Source organism: Micromys minutus, assembly GCF_963924665.1.
Source record: "Micromys minutus genome assembly, chromosome: 5".
Taxonomy (NCBI): Eukaryota; Metazoa; Chordata; class Mammalia; order Rodentia; family Muridae; genus Micromys; species Micromys minutus.
The window spans coordinates 62,837,000-62,854,476 of NC_137974.1; the positions used below are offsets into that span (position 1 = coordinate 62,837,000).

At 38.6% G+C, this 17,477-nt stretch overlaps 1 protein-coding gene across 1 annotated transcript; it reads left to right on the forward strand.

The window, feature by feature from the left end:
* Positions 1-5,405: 5,405 nt before the first annotated feature.
* GLYATL3 (glycine-N-acyltransferase like 3) lies at positions 5,406-16,703 on the forward strand (the record flags this gene model as incomplete). Its single annotated transcript, XM_080917395.1, has 5 exons — positions 5,406-5,483; positions 8,113-8,220; positions 9,955-10,081; positions 12,069-12,201; positions 16,277-16,703. The coding sequence occupies 5 exons, from the start codon at positions 5,406-5,408 to the stop codon at positions 16,701-16,703; spliced, it is 873 nt and encodes a 290-aa protein (XP_080773521.1).
* Positions 16,704-17,477: the final 774 nt, after the last annotated feature.

Sequence of the window (17,477 nt, forward strand, 5' to 3'; positions counted from 1 at the left end):
ATGTACAACCTAGTTGAAACATTTTCTTTGAAACTTCTGGAACTACAGTTGTAAGGAACTGTTCAGTGTCACTGGATCCCCTTACAGCGCCATGGATCTGTGTTTTTCTATGCTAACAATAAAGTACAAATTATCCCTTGTGTTTACTGAGGAAAGCCACTTGACATTTATTTTGCGTTCACTCACAAGTTTCAAGTTGAGTGTCCACCTTGCTTCAAGATGCATACTGCAGATAATCATCAACCAATTCAGTTTTTCTGGGAAGTGTACTTGGCCTTTGTTATTTCCCCTCTGGTCAGAAGCAACCATTCTGAGTAGTTCTGATGTTATTCAAAATGAAGAACCTGGAAAGGAATCAGCACCTGTTTGGATGTATGTGTACGGGAAATGGTCCACATTGAGGGAGATACTCCTATTTTGGAGGTCATAACCTCACCTCTAACTTTAAATAATTTCCAGGATGCTCTACACCCATTTTTAATTCCACAATAATAGTGGGAGATTAGGTTTATATTTCTTAGTATTTATAAAAACAAGATCTACTTATAAAACTCTTAGGACCACAAACAAAAGCTATACACTGCTCTCACATGCCTTAAGTTTATGTTTATCAACATACCAGTATACAATACTCTTAATTTTAGCACAATATAATTTACATAATTTCTCAACTCACTGATTTTTAATTGCTGGTTACTCCTTTGTTCCTGAGGTCAGGGTCTTTTAGTAAGAATGTTGTTCCTAACTTACCTAGACTTAGTAACTAAGACAGTAAACAGCATCCTCCCCTGTGGCTTCTTCAAGCAAGCGCTTTCCCTATGCTGTGGACTCATTTCTGTTTATTTTCCAAAGGTGGGTGTAGTATGTTATATACTGAGATGCTCAGAGCAACTCTGTTTCACAAATATACTTTTCTGTGACTTCCGTTGCTTTGGAAGTTTAGGGCAACAAAATTATTTCCTTGAAAGTAATTTAAAAATATTCAAGTCAGTTCAAATACCATTTTTCTATTAGACTTCCTCAGCTGGCTTCTGGTCTATTTATTTCCCTCCAATAAAAGTCTGTTAAGTAGGTATCTATATGTCTAAAATGTAGACAGCCATCTACTCAAGATAAATATTTGTTGAGTTTCATATTACAAGGCTACATTAGGTTGGAAAGAAATAGATTGCAAATAGTGCTACATTTGAGATGATTTTTTTAATTTGGCCCTACATAAATCCCTCCCCTTTTCCAGGTGTGGCCACTCTCCCTCCCCTTTCCACTAAGGCTTAATTGGAAAAGTAGCCCTGCCGTATAAGTTTACCGTTTACACAGAAGGAGCGCTGCATGGGCAAACAGCTAAAATACCTGTTTCTGACTGAACGCTCAACACCAAGGTATGTTATGAAAATCAGACCACCCCCTCAAATAATTAGTCTATCATTAGGAAAGAATAAGAGATGCAGAAAAGATAAAAATGTACTTGTATAGACAAGATAAATTATTAGGTTTAGAGGAAAGATTTTTACGTGGTTTCATTTTTCTTTATACATTTTTGGCAGGAAAATAAACACGAAGTTTCAAACTCTGCCCTGTGGTATGGTTATAACTTGAGTAATAAAAGATATGTCATTTGTACCAGCAGTCCTTTAATAAGTGATGATTTCAAGCAATGGATTTCAGGTGCTCAAAAGAAACTTGTTTAAAAAGGAAAGAAAAACAGTCATATTTTTTACCTTAATTTTGATTTGTTCCCTCAGCTCTAAAGTGTCACATAGAGAGAAAGAACAAGAATTGTGAATCTAATTGATAAGGAGTTTTGTTGTTGTTGTTATTTTGTTTTTGTCTTTTCCCTGTTACATGATATTTATATGAGAGTCAGAAATTAGAGATGAATCCAAAGCTGGAGGAAACTGGTTTTGTTTCTTGTTAGTCTCTAGTTCTGCCCACTGAAGTCTACCTTCAGCAACTTCCAGAGGCTGAAACAGCAAAGGACCCTTCCCAGAGCACTAGTATGTATCCCAAACCTCCTCACTACCTGTAGGGCTGTTGTTTTTTATATATATATATTAAACTCCTATTGTGTTACATGACTCAGACTGTGGGAACTTGTTAGTCTGTGAATTTTTTTAAAAAATGTAAATTAGTGATTGCAACTTAGAGTTTACCTGCAGCCGAGATACCCTGCATGGTAAAGAAGGTGTTTTTCCAGAGCAAGCTTCATCTATTGCACCAGTGATGTAATGACCTCTGCAATTTCTGCCAATTTGGAAAACTGAATTACATGATTTACAGTAGTGGGTGATTAAGTTATATGAAAATTATAACAAAGAAAAATGCTGGCCATTGTGTTGCAAATGGTCGGCCACCAAGAAAGCAAATCTTGTTGTACATTTTTTTTTTATAAAAATCATTTCCAAAAGAAAGTCATGTTTCCATTGTATGATTAGTCAGGAAAATTTTCCAAGTCTTTCTCTGTGTTGATAAGTGCTTAATGTCCATAAAAACCTATTTTTCTTGCCAAGACTTTCTCTGTGTATTGACAGAAGTTTTAAAATGGGGTTTAACCCTTTACTTTCCAACTCTAGATTTTTAGAGACAGGAGAGTAGGAAGGATATATCATTCTTTTTAAAGAACTTTAACACTTAGTTGTTGTTATTATGGTTATATATATTTATTTATTAATATATGTGTACATGTATAAAATTTTAAAACATGTAAAATGTTTTCTTTGTATATGGGAGGTTTCATATCCTGTTTTGTGACATTATCCAAAGCTTCACATTTAATTTCCTAGGTAGCTATCACCTATGAAATTCATCACTGTTTAGTGAACAGGCATTTTCACATCATGTGTGTTAAAATTAGTATTAAGGGTTGGAGACGCCGGGAAATCTAGTTTTAATTGTTTTACCTGAGTAACTTGTCAATTCCAAGAGCTTAGCCTGGAAGATAGACTGATACCTGATGGGGGGAAGATATACTATAGGGTACAGATAACGGACATGCAAAAGCAACCAACCAGCAAGAAAAGAGCATGGGATAATTTTACAGACAGTTGAAGCAGCACTGAATCATGTAAAGTTTAGTGTCAAATGTGAGCTCTCAGTTTCTGTCTGTAAAGTCACATGGAACATGGATTTAGTTGATAGTAAGCTAGGTTCCTACACGACTTGTTTTCATTCACACGTGATACATAACGTCACTTGATGTGTCTTTGTTTATTCAATGTGTTATTCCTTGGCTCTCATGAACTGGTCAGTAACACTGAAACACATGCATGAACAAACAATACTTACCTAACATTTTTCCTCCAATAGATCACAGCCATTTTGCACCAAGGAATATGAAAGCACTGCTTATGCACGGTGCCTGTGGCCCTTCTAAAATAATTTTAATTGCTTGACAGTTTCATATATTATAGCATGCGCTGTATTTTTTTTGTCCCCTGGGCCTGCAATTCCTCTCTGCCATCCCCTTTCCTCTCCTACTGAAACCTTTAAGTTCAGCTCCTAGTTTCATGTCTTCTTTTTATGTGTGGCCACTGCATTTAATTAGAATTCCATGCCCTTGATCATGGGTAAGAGGTATTTCACTAGAGCAAGGGCCATTTATTGATGACTACACCTCCAAAAAAAAAATAATAATACATCCTCCTTTAACAAGTGATAATTGCCAACAATCTATCAGGGAGATGTGGAAACTGTCACTCCTATCCATGCTGAAATGTTGACAGGCCGAATCTTGTACAGATAACCATGTAGTTAGCTTCCAATCCCCATCCTCTGGTTCTCCCAGCCTTGGAGAGTGTCATATGGAGGTGAAAAGCCAAGCACTCCGCCATTGCCTATTTTCACGTTAGAAATATCGAAATTGCCACAAAAAGCACCAAAGTATTTTTAAGTTGAGTCAATAAAAGCACTAAGTGGTGGTGCTTGCATCATAAGACATGAAAGAGGGCAATGAAGTTGATTTGAACGTTAACTGATAATGTGTGTGAGGAGACAGGTTTTTATTGCTCATTGCACATCCACAGATAGCCACCACCTACCACAGATTGCCAGTGTTGATTTAGGGGTTACAAATAGATTCTAATTAGAAGGCAGGTGGTCATCAATTCCAAATCTGGGAATAACTCAGTTCCTCTCCATAAGACCATATTTTTATTTTAGCTCTATTTCTTTATTTTATCTTATTTCCATTTGCCTGCATTTTAATTTCAACTTAATTGTTCTACATATATGTAGTAAAAAATAATAAAAATTCCAGCGCTGGGTTCGTGTTGCACCATTTTTGTTCCCGGATGAAAAAGTTAGGCAGCAAATAGTTGGACAGCTGCCTAACCTCCATGTGGTTAGAATCTACTTTTGATGACCCCAAATTATTACTATTTATTAGTTTAACCCCAATTTATAACTTACTATTTACTATGTTCCATCTGGGCTGCTCATAACCCCATTTGGCAATCCTCCGTGCCATGCTCTCTTGACCATTAGCCTATGACTACTCTTCCCCCTCCTGTAGATTCTTCTATGGTAGCTTTTTACTCTTTCCTTGTAATGCTTTCTCACAAGCCCTGGAAACCTCAACCGCACCTACATCTCTTCTGCCAAGCTATTGGCTGTTGGCATCTTTATTCACCAATCAGAATTAAGTTGGGGACAGGGTCCCAGAGCAACGTGCAGACTTCAGGTCTTGGGGGCTTTCTTAGTATGACAATAGACAGTAAAAGATAAAACCCCAACACATATTTTGCCTGTTTCAGAAAACTGTTTCAAAACATGTAGGTAGCAAGTTGTTTCATTCTACCCTTCAATTAAGGGACAGGAAAGAGTTCGGGACAAACCAAAGGTAAAGTTCATTGCCAAGCATGGCAGTTCTTTCAGTAGAGGAGGGGCCTCCCAAAGCTAGAAAGACCATTGTCTCTAAAGGAGTTTGGATTTTTATTTGAGTTATGAGTGTCCAACCCTACTTAATGTTTCTCTCTCCTCATTCTTCAATGTTCCATAGATGTCTACAATTTTCTTCTATAACACGGAACTTAGATGGCAGGCCACCTAACAGAAAACAATAAACCAGCCAGGCCCTTCCGTCTTGCTGCCAACAGGCTATTTGAGGGAAACTAACTAAAAGAACATACATCAATGCGATATCCCAACTCTTGCAAGTTCCCTGCTGGAAATAAAATGCATACAGTGGTTCTATAGCCGACTCAGCAAAGGATTTCGTGTAGTGATACCTGTTCACTTATTCTGCAACCTCCCATCGTCCTCTTCAAAGCAAGCATCAGCATTCTACCCAAGAAAACATCATCACAAGCATATTCTCAGTAGAAATGTGAATAGGCAGTGTTGATAAGCAGAAATTAAATGTCTATCTTCAATTCTCTTGTTAGGTGCGGAAGTATATACCTGTGGAGACAATGTTGGTGCTAAACTGCTCTACCAAATTACTCCTCCTGGAGAACATGTTGAAGAGTCACTTTCCTGAATCACTCAAGGTAGTATAAGTCTGGTAATTCTACTAGGATTCTCTGTCATGTTAATCTGTCAACAATGCCAGGCTTGTGGCTGTTCCTGCTCATCTCTGATGAAAATATGTTTGGTTTCCTAGTCAGTTCCCATCATCCTTCAGTTGTTCTAGAGGACTGATTGGAAATGTGGGCAATGGTAGATTATTTTATTTCTAAGATAAAGTGTATTAAATGGTAGAAGACTGTGGACGCAGTGGCCTTGAAGGTAAGGATGTGCTTGAGGACTGAGGCTTAGATGTAGGTTTGTTACTTCATCACTCAAGCCTCCAGCGAAATATCCAAGGGACCTACTGAGCCCACTTTGCCAGTGTAGAAGATATCATAAATCAAAGATTATAAAAAATGTAGAAGCAGGGCTGCTGTGAGCACTGAGGTTGCCTTTGAGTTGACAGACATTTAGGTTGTTTCCTGTTTGATGGAGAAGAAAATGCTATAAACATTAGCTCAAGAATTCTGTTCCAACTTTCACCACTTCTGTGTGTGCATAATATTTTTAAGACAGGCATTTTTCTTTTTTTTTTTCTTACAACTTTTTTTTAAAGAGAGATGCATTACATATTTTTAAAGTATTTTGGCATAAAACTATATGGATATTTTTCTCAGTACTTGATGTTTTTAAAGGTTTGATAGTATGCATTGAAATCTTACTCATTAGCATAAGCATAAAGTACATGTAAAACAAAATGTGACATGGGAATAATCAGAGTTTTCTTGGTGTGATTAGATTAAACATCATGATTTTTAAATACCAAAAACTGCCACAAGGCTATCTTCTTAGCTCTTGAGTTATTAATGATTTAAGGTCTAGGTGTACCCCACTCTGAGTGGGTACTATACACTTGTTGGTTTCTACGAAGGACTGAGGCTTCTACTTTTTGGCCTTTCTTTTTTGAGCTTAATATGATCTGTGAGTTGTTTCTTGTGTATTCAGAGCTTTCTGTGGCTAGTAACCAATTATCAGTGGCTACATATTATGTCTGTTCTTTTGTGATTGGATTATCTCACTCAGGATGTTATTCTCTAGATGTGTCCATTTTCCTAGGAATTTCATAAAGTCATTGTTTCTAATAGCTGAGTAGTACTCCATTGTGTAAATATAACACAAATTTTGTATCCATTCATCTACTGAAAGACATCTGGGTTATATCCAGCTTCTGGCTATTATAAATAAGGTTGCTATGAACATGGTGGAGTGTGTGTCCTTATTGTATGTTGGATCATCTCTGGGGTATATGCCCAGAACTGGAATAACTGGGTCTTCAGGTAGGAGTATGTCCAATTTTCTGAGGAACCACCAGACTGATTTCCTGAGTGGTTATACCAGCTTATAACCTCACCAGCAGTGGAGGAGTGTTCCTCTTTCTCCACATGCTTTCCAGCATGTGCTGTCATCCAAGTTTTTGATCTTAACCATTCTGACTGGTGTGAAGTGGAATCTCAGGGTTGTTTTGATTTACATTTCCTTGATGATTAGGGATGTCGAGCAGTTCCTTAGATGCTTCTCTGCCATTCGATATTCCTCAGTTGAGAATTTTTTGTTTAGCTCTGTACCCCATTTTTTAATAGGATTGTTTGATGCTCTAGAGTCTAACTTCTTGAGTTCTTTGTATACCTTGGATATTAGATATCAGATGTGGGATTGGTAAAGATCTTTTCCTAATCTATTGGCTGCCGTTTTTGTTTTCTTGACAGTGTCCTTAGCCTTACAGAAACTTTGCAATCTCATTAAGTCCCATTTCTCAATTCTTAGTCTTAGAACACAAGCCATTGGTGTTCTGTTAAGGAAATTGTCCCCTGTGCCTATGTGTTCTAAGGTTTTCCCCACATTCTCTTCTAATAGTTTCAGTGTACCTGGTTTTATGTGGAGATCTTTGATTCACTTGTACTTGAGCTTTGTACAGGGAGATAAGAAAGGGTCTATTTTCATTCTTCTGCATGCTGAGTGCCAGTTGAGCCAACACCATTTGTTGAAGATGCTGTCCTTATCCCATTGAATGTTTCAGCTCCTTTGTCAAAAATCAAGTGACAATATATGTGTGAGTTCATTTCTGGATCTTCTATTCTATTACATTGATCAACCTGCCTATCTCTGTACCAGTACTGTGCGGTTCTTAACACAATTGCCTTGTAATATAGCTTGAGGTCAGGGGTAGTGATTCCCGAAGATGTTTTCTTATTGCTAGGAATAGAACGTTTTTCTTAATAAAGAGAACATTTTACTTAATAAAGGGAAAAAGGGGGGAAAGTACAGAAGAGCTTCTCATGTTACCCTCATATTAATTAGCATTCATCATGTATTCTCTCAGCTTCTTTGGAATTATAGAATATCAGCATTTAAGTGACAATTGATCCTATGAGCATCTTTGAAATGGCAATGCTACTGAAATTCATATTCTCTCTCTCTCTCTCTCTCTCTCTCTCTCTCTCTCTCTCTCTCTCTCTCTCTCTGTGTGTGTGTGTGTGTGTGTGTGTGTGTGTGTGTGTGAATATCTATGCTTCCTCTCTCATGGCTGTAATTTTCAATAGAACTGGAAGATGGTGATACAGCTCTAAGGGCTAGAGGTATAACTGCCTTGTCCCTGGTTCTCTGGCTCAGGTGTATGGAGCAGTAATGAACATAAATCGTGGAAATCCCTTTGAAAAGGAAGTGGTATTGGATTCATGGCCAGACTTCAAAGCCATCATCACTCGACGGCAGAGAGAGGTACAGTGCTGAAAGCAAAGAAGAAACATGAAATGTTGGGCTGGGGAGATGACTTAGTGCTAAAGAGCACTGGCTGCACTTTCACGGGACCCAGATTCAATCCCCAGCACCCATTTTACAACTGTCTGTAATTCCAGTTCCTGGAGACCTGACAACCTTACACAGACATCCTTGGACATACAGTGTACACACAGACATACACTTGAACCTAGTGTACATAAATAAATTTACAAAAGTTTAAGTTAAAAGGAAAGTCAGTACCAACTTGAAATGACAGGTTGAATAAAGGAAATAGTGAGACCATTATAATAAGCCACATTATAACAATATAGTACACAATTCATCCCTAGTTTGTAATTGATTGCTTTCAAGGCTCAGACTTGGAAAATGGTAGCCTGAAAGCAGTCCCTTATTGCCTTACAATCTCTAGAAGATGCTGCATGCATTATGCATATACTAGCTTCTTCCCTGAGTAGGGTTTTCTTATGATTAATGAATTTGAGAATTTGAAAAACTGCTGAGAAAAAGTAAAGAAGACACCAGAATGAGGTCTCATGATGCCTGTGAAGCCATAGTGAACCTCAAGTGATCAAAGACGAGCTGCCCTCCATGTTCGGAAGACTGAGAGAGTTGTCATTCTTTCATTGTGCTCAGTAGTTTTACCTTGTGTGTGTGTGTGTGTGTGTGTGTGTGTGTGTGTGTGTGTGTTTCTGTGTATGTGTGTTTCTGGGTTTCTGTGTATGTATAGCAAGGGGTTGTAGCCAGGTTTCCTTATTAGCTTTAGCTCTTAACTAAATTGAAGTGTTCTAGAATCACCTGAGGCAGTCCTGGTTGAGACAATGCTTATTTCCTGTTGCTCTGTTGCCATGTCTGGGATGATTGGTATGGGAAGGCACAGGCTCCAGAGTAGCAGACTCTGGCTATAGGTGACAGCCAGCTGACAAATAGCCAGGCAAACACATTTCTTCATAGCTTCTTCTATTGCTGCCTGACTTCCCTACCAGGAAGTGTAGACCAAACACCCCTCCCGAAGTCACTTTTGGCCAGTGTTTTATTTCAGAAACAGTAAGCAAACTATAAGAACATAATCTGGCCTATGCCAGGAACCTGCTTTGCTGCTGAGATACATTTACAGCAAACCTAAAATTCATCTTTTGTTGTCATTGTTGTACTTTGAGAGGGAATGGTGATATTCCCTAGCTGGCCTTTCAGAATCAAGCAATTCTCCTCCCTTGGCCTCTCAAAAGCCTCTCGGCTCATTTAGATTGAATTCATAGGCTGCTACAATTTTTATTTATATAAATTAAATTCTTGAAACATTAAATAACTCACTTAGTTTTGGAAGAAAAATTACAAAACTTATTTTTCTCACTGTACTTTATTAGTTTCATTCTTGTTTATTTGTTTCCAGGCAACTACTTTTGGAAATTGAAAATTAGCTAAATAGTAACGATAACTTAGATAGTAATCTTAAGGCATGGATTAAGGGCTAGAGACATGGCTCAGTGGTTAAGAGCACTGACTGCTCTTCCAGAGGTCCTGAGTTCAATTCCCAGCAACCACATGGTAGCTCCACACTCATCTGTAATGGGATCTGGTGCCTTCTGGTGTGTCTGAAGGCAGCAACATTGTATTTACATACATAAAGTAAATAAATAAGTCCTTTTAAAAAGACACAGATTAACCAGAAGGTTTGCTTCAATGTTGTGTTCATGACTCTGTCTTCTGCCCTAGGCTGAGACAGATAACCTTGACCATTACACTAATGCATATGCTGTGTTCTACAAAGATGTCAGAGCTTACCAACAGCTATTGGAAGAACATGATGTTATTAACTGGGACCAAGTTTTTCAAATACAAGGTAAGATCAACTTCAAGGCATACATTATATACTCATAATTTCCTTTTACTCAGGTACACTAGAGAGGTATAGAAAAGATATTTCATGGAGATTGCAGAAGAGCTTTAGTGGATAAGAGCCCTTGTTGCTCTTCCAAAGGAGTTTCCAGCATCATGTTAGAATTAGGCAGCTCTCAACCACCTGTGACTCCAGCTCCAAAAGATTTGACCCAATCTTCTGATCTCTGAAACCCCCATTTGGACACACAAACACACACACACACACACACACACACACACACACACACACACACACAGACAGACACACTTCTTTATAAATCTCTCTTAAAAGATATTTTGTACACATGTACATTACATATAAGTAGACACTCAGGGACAAGTATATACTTAACTTATATACTTGAGGTTTATACAGATACTATTCCTGTAGTGGAGTATGTAAGGTTACCCTTGAGTTATGCTACTTTCTATGGTAGACAGTCTTTTGAGGATTGAGTAAGGGAGCACACACCTGAAATTCCAGTGTTTGTGAAGCAGAGGCAGAAGGATCCCAATTTAAGGCCAACCTATGCCTCATGAACTACATATATAACACTCTGTCTAAAAAGAAACAATAAAACGCAAACCTTTTATTGACTTAGATATAACTCAGTTTTGTAATAAGAGATGCTAGCTGTTGAGTAATTTTAGTAGAATTAGCTTGTAAACCTCCTAGTCTTTACTGAGATGTAGCTCCCAGGGGGAGATGTTGAGGTTCAGCTATCACACTGTGTTCATTATGCTTTCTCACCCAATAGTAGTCTTAAGGCCATGCTGAGAAGTGGCTCACACATGGGAAGGAAATCATACAGATATGGAGTTCTTTGATAATGAGAGTGGAGGAGAGAAAAGCAAGTTACGGAGGAGTTCGTCCACTAAGAGTCAGAGTGCAAAGGATAGAACAAGGGGACTTGAAAAGAAGAGTGATGCTGGAACTTTGAAGAACAGAGACCAAACCCTATCTGTGTGCACTGGGGAGGCAGTGGGGGGCAATTCCTAAAATATCATTGAATAAATATGAAGCAAAGGAGTATAAATAATGTACGATAACTGTGAGAAATCAGTAGAATTGTGATCACGCTGACATCCTACACCTGGAGTACCATCCTAGCTATTGTGGAAATGGGAGAGAAAGTGCAGAAGTAGCCTTGTGCTCTAATCCCCGTTCTTTATGTGACAAAATATCATGACAAAAAAAGCAACTTAGAGGAAAAAGGAGTTTATTTCTGCTTATAACCTCATGTCATAATCCATCATGATGGGGAAGTCAAAGAAGGACCTTTTAATATCACAGGCATTGTCAAGGGCAGGAAAGTGAGTGTGTATGTACACACATGCTCATTGCTTAGGTTTTTTTTTTCTTTTTATACTCAGCTTGATTTTTATACTCTTAAACAGTTCAGACCCCATGTTGAATGGTATTATGCACAGTGGCCTGTTTCTCCCCATATCCATGAACATAAGATAACACCAAAGGGACTTGGATACAGGCCAGCCCCAACGTAGGCAGTCCTTACTATGACTCTTCCCAGCTGATGTTAGGTTGTCAAGTTGAAGCTAAACAGCACACCTTACCCATACTAAATACATCTAAACTCGTATAAAGTTGCTCTTTGATTTTAAAGCTATAAATTAAAAAAAACAGGTCTCTTCAAGGAACTTAAAGTAATTTGAAACACTAAGAACATTAACAAAATTTTCTTTCTTCCAGTAAGAAACTCCAAATTCCGTTGAAATATATCCAACAAAAATTTTGAAAGACCATGACAGGTGACAGAACATGATTTATATTTGTAGGTGAGATAGACAACGCCTACAGTACTACATATATTCTGGTTAAGACATGACAGAATAGTAAAGTGGTAGTATTGATATTTGGCATATAAATGCTAAAATAAATATATTTTGCTCAAATATCATGATTGTATTTTGTGTCTATTGTTATCCAGGGTTGCAAAGTGAATTATATGCTGTTTCCAAAGCCGTTGCCAATGCAAAGCTGTTAGATTTGGATATAAAGTTGGCTTCCTTCAAGGCTGTCCATTTTTCTCCTGTTTCATCTGTGCCAGACCACAGTTTCCTGTATGTAAACCAAGTTTCACATTTGGGGCTGGGTTTATTGTTATGCAAGTCTAGACAACAATGCTAACTTCCCTGTTATTGCCACTGAGCTGAGGCTATGTGTATGTGTGGGGGGGGGGGGATCTGTGTGTTTATAAATTCTTCCTCTTTCCTGTACTTCATGGTTTGTAATTTCTCTGAAAATCAAATTAGTGTCTTTGTCTACAACCACTGAGCTCATGAAAACTGCATTTTGTAATATATAGAGTCGATATAGAAAAATTATTTCTTGGTTTCCGTCTTCATAAATTATTTCTAAATAATCTCTGTGGACTGGTGTCCAAAGTTGTTGAGGTTTCTGTTGTTACAGAGGTTTATTCCAGATTTATGTTGAGATTTCAAAGACAAGGGACTAAATGTTTAAAATATATCCTCTTTCTTTCGGTGGGCCTTTAAAGTAGAACCATCAGTATTGTATTGTATTGTATTGCATTGTATTGTATTGCATTGTATTGCATTCTATTCTATTCTGTTCTGTTCTGTTCTGTTCTGTTTCGTTCCATTCTATTCCATTCCATTCTATTCTATTCACTTTGGTTTTCCAAGATAGAGTATCTCCGTGTAGCCTTGGCTGTTCTGGAACTTGCTCTGTAGACCAGGCTAGACTTGAACTCAGAGATACACCTGCTTCTACCTCTTGAGTGCTGAAATTAAAGGTGCCACCACCACTCAGCTCTTATTCTATTTTTAACATTTGAAATAAAAGACAAGTGAGTTCTGAGGACAGAAACTAATTACAAAGAGTACAGCATGAGAAGACTGTTTCTGAACCCACATGACAGTGTGTCTCCATTGCATCTGCTCTTGTACTTGGAGGCCTTCCTCTGTCATTACTCTCTTCCCTTCAGCATCTCCTTCCTGGACCTCATCAGGGTCTAGGAGCTAGAGCAACAGCTCGCTCAGGTAAAGTGCCTTTTATGCTAGCACAAATACCTATGTGTGAGCCTGCTGTGGTGGTGCACAACTTTGATTTCACTCAGGAGGCAGAGACAGGAAGATCTCTCTGAGTTTGGGGGCAATTTGGTGTACAGAGGGAATTCGGGGATAGCTAGAGCTATACAGAGAAACCTTATCTTGAAAAAAAAAACAATATGTGTGTGTGTGTGTGTGTATGTGTGTGTGTGTGTGTGTGTGTAGTGTGTATATTTGTGTATATACCCATATATCTATATATACACATGTGTGTGTATATTATATAGTCTTAGGGTTTTATGCTTTGAACAGATACCTTGACCAAGGTAAAGGACGTTTAATTGGGGCCAGCTTACAGGTTCAGAGGTTCAGTCCATTATCATCAAGGTGGGAGTATGGCAGTGTCCAGGCAGACATGGGGCTACATAGGAGCAGGAGTTCTCCATCTTAATCCAAAGGCAGCTAGGAGGAGACTGGCTTCTAGGGAGTTGGGACAAGATTTTAAAGCCCATGTCCAGAATGACACACCTACTCCAACAAGGCTATACTTCCTAATAAAGCCACACCCTGGGCCAACCCAATACAAACCATAACATACACACACACACACACACACACACACACACACACACACACACATATATATATACACAAACACACACAGTTTTGTTTAAAAAATTAAGTAAATTAAAAGAATTCAGATGTAGTACCTTTTTTCTTTTTATTTTTCTTTCTTTTCTTTTTTTTTTTTTTTTTTTTTTTTGTAAAAGAATGGCACAAGATCAATTACAAAGTGTTTGCCCCAGTGCATATTAGTTTCCCTGTTTCCTATGGTACATGTTGAAGGAACTATTGTTAAAGACTAACTTTTAAAGTCAGGGGAAGTCACAGGAAATTACTAGGACTTTGTTTAATGTTTTCACAGTATGAAAACTTTGAGTGCACAAAAACATTGAAAGGACTCTTCCCCCGTTCCCAGCACAGATGTAATCTTTCACATATACTCTGGAAACTCTACACTAGGAAGGCTGTACCCCATTCAGTTAATTCAAACAGAAGAGTACCTGGGGCATCCTTATCCTAGCTTTAAGATGCTTATCTAAAGGACAGAGTTCTTTGTTGGTTTGGTTCTGGATTTTGGGTTTTTGCTTTCTTGTTCTTGTTGTTGTTTTTTATCTGTTTGTTTGTCTTTTTTCTGTTGGTGGAGGTTAGACCCAGGGTTTCTCTGTGTAGCCTTGGTCATCTTGGAACTTACTCTAACTAGGTTGGCCTCAAATGCAGAGATCTACCTGCCTCTGCTTCCCAAATTCTGAGATTAAAGATGTGTGCCTCCATGCCTAGGTAAAACAAAGATTCTAAGAAGAAAAATCAATCTGCCTCTAGCTTTTTCTAACCACTGCTTGCCACTCTTTCATTATCTGTTTTCCAGAGATTATAATATTAGATTGTCCTGTGAATGAGATTGGGGGAGATTATCTTCCTGTACTTGACTTCTTTTGATTAATATAACACTCCTACCCATATTTTTACAGCTTAGGAGATTCAATCTTCTTTTTAAAGATAAATACTATTTCATTGTGAATATGTGATATTTTTCATAAACACTTAACATAAATCTGCATCTTAATTATTGTGAAGCCTGCTGTGGTCAGCAGGGACTGTAGATGTATGTACTGCACACTGATTTCTATTATTTTAGGCATACTCTTAGTAATAGGATTGCCTGATCATATTATAGTTCTAATTTTTTGAGGAGTCTCCATCCTGTTTTCCTCAGTACCTATACTAATTTACCTTCCTCTAAGTGCTGAATAAAAGTTTCCTTTTCCCATCAGCACAACTGCTTTTCGAAATTTGACTTTTGAATAAGAACCATTCTGACACCCATAAGATAATATCTCATTGTGAGTTTGATTCACAAATTTCTTTTTTATCTACCTCTTGGCCTTATATGCCTTATTTTGTAAATAAGACTTATTAGTGGACCTATTTGTCATTTCTAAACCGGGTTATTTGGTTTTATCCCCATTGAGTTTCTTCCGTTCCTTCTGTTGTGGATATTAGACCCTGGGAGGGTCTAATATCATGCCCTAAGAGGGAATCAGATTCTATTATAGATGGTTGTGAGCCACCATGAGGTTGCTGTGAACAGAACTCTGAAAGGCCTCTGGAAGAGCAGATGTCGATCTTAACGGCAAGACTGTCTCTCCAGCCAAGCCCCCTTATTTAAGTTCTAATGTACCAGAATCTTTATCAGGGTTTCTCTACATATAAGATTTGTTAGACACTTCTGTAGAATAAAAACAAAGGCTATGGCTTGCAAAACTTGACTATTTACTCTGGAGAGGAGTAGCCAAGGGGAAAGTCTGACAAAGCCAATTCTTCCAGAAAATGTTCATATACATATTGATTTGTATTCATCGGCTGGCCTAGGCTATGCAAGAGCAGAATGATTCTGAATGCAAAAATATCATTTAATACTAAAATATGAGAGCTCAATGGTCTGGAATGCTTATGACTTCACATCTACCTTTTAAGGACAACTCTAACCAGTGATGGTAGTGAGGGTGGTGGTGGTGATGTAAACATGTATGTGTGTGTTAACTGCATCCTAGCTTATTTGGGCAAAAAATGACTCAAAAATCTACTGCACTCACAACTCACGAGACTAACACTCCACCATCCAGGTGATAGGGAGTCCAGCACATGTAGCAGCAAAATAGAGAACACACTTGATTGGCAACTGCTAGGTATCTGCCTCCTTTCAGCTGCTTGCTTCTGTCTGAACCCCATGTGTCTGCTATCGGACAGAAGCTCCAGTGTTTTGTGTCAGTATGTCAAAACCTAAATTAAGTTGTACTTCCTCTCCTAGAGACTGAAGAGGCAGAAGCAGCATCTGCCACATCTCAGTCCACAGAGCTGAGGAAAACAAGCAGTCATAAAACTAAATTTGACAGGAATGTTTTCTCTTTTACCTGATAGTGCTTAGGTTCTAAATTCTTAAAAGTGCCGGACATAATCTTGAATTTCTCAATTTAAATTGGTAGAAAAGTGTAGTTATTGCTAATCACGTGACTCTGATGGCCTTTTTGTTCTTTTCTTCTCTCCTGTCATTTTCTTGTAGAACCGGGCCTGCCCCGAGACTGACCTACCTGAGTGTCTCAGAAGCCGATCTTCTCAACCGGACTTGGTCACGTGGCGGCAACCAGCAGTGCCTGCGGTACTTGGCCAAACTCATCGCCTGCTTTCCCAGCGTGTGTGTGCGTGATGAGAAGGGAAACCCAGTGTCCTGGGGTATCACAGATCAGTTTGCCACTATGTGTCATGGCTACACCCTGCCTGAGCATCGCAGGAAAGGTTACAGCCGACTGGTAGCCCTCACTCTGGCCAGGAAGTTGCAAAGTCGGGGATTCCCCTCCCAAGGAAATGTCCTGGATGACAACGTGGCCTCTGTAAACCTGCTGAAGAGTGTCCACGCTGAGTTCTTGCCTTGTCGTTTCCACAGGCTTATTCTCACCCCTGCATCTTTCTCTAGACAAGCTCACCTTTAGCTAGTGAATTCCAGGAATGTTACTTTCCCTTAGAAGACACCCCTTTTAGCAACCGAGGAGATGGAAATTAAACCAAGAGAAGTTTGTTGGTAGTTGAAAGGGGCCTAGAAAAGGCATGCACGATCAGCCCTCATTAGCCCCCCAAAACTGCTTGCATATCAGAGTATCACCATCAAGAACTTCAGGGGATGGGGTTCCAGTAGAGGTGTCAGCAAATAGAGAGTATGGATTCTGTTAGGGGTCACTGCAGAAAAGGAGTCTTTAAAACCAGCCATTGTTGTTCTAGAGTTGAGACACCCACATGAAAATGTGTGTTTTAATCTGGGGCCTTTGACCTTCTGCCAGTAAAATGCCCCACGCTGGGGTGGGGGTGGGACTCCCAGATCTTGTCTCTAGCCATCTAGCAGGGGAAGCCATTTTCTCCTTCAGTGACTACCTGCTAGTGCAGACAGACTGTGACTTTTTTTTTTTTTTAGTACTTGATTTTTTTAAGGATTTGATAGTATGCATTAAAATCTTACTAGCTAAAATGAGCATAAAGTACATGTAAAACAAGATGTAACCTGGAAATAGTCAAAGTTTTCTTGGTGTGTAAAGATTAAGCTTAATGGTTTTTCATTTTCTTCCTTCCTTCCTTCCTTCCCTTCTTTCTTTCTTTCTTTCTATCTATCTTTCTTTCTTTTTTTATGGCCTTTGTGTTTTCTTGAACTTCATATAGTCTGTGAATTGTTTCTGGGGTGTCCAGAGCTTTCTGGGGTTAGTATCCAATTATCA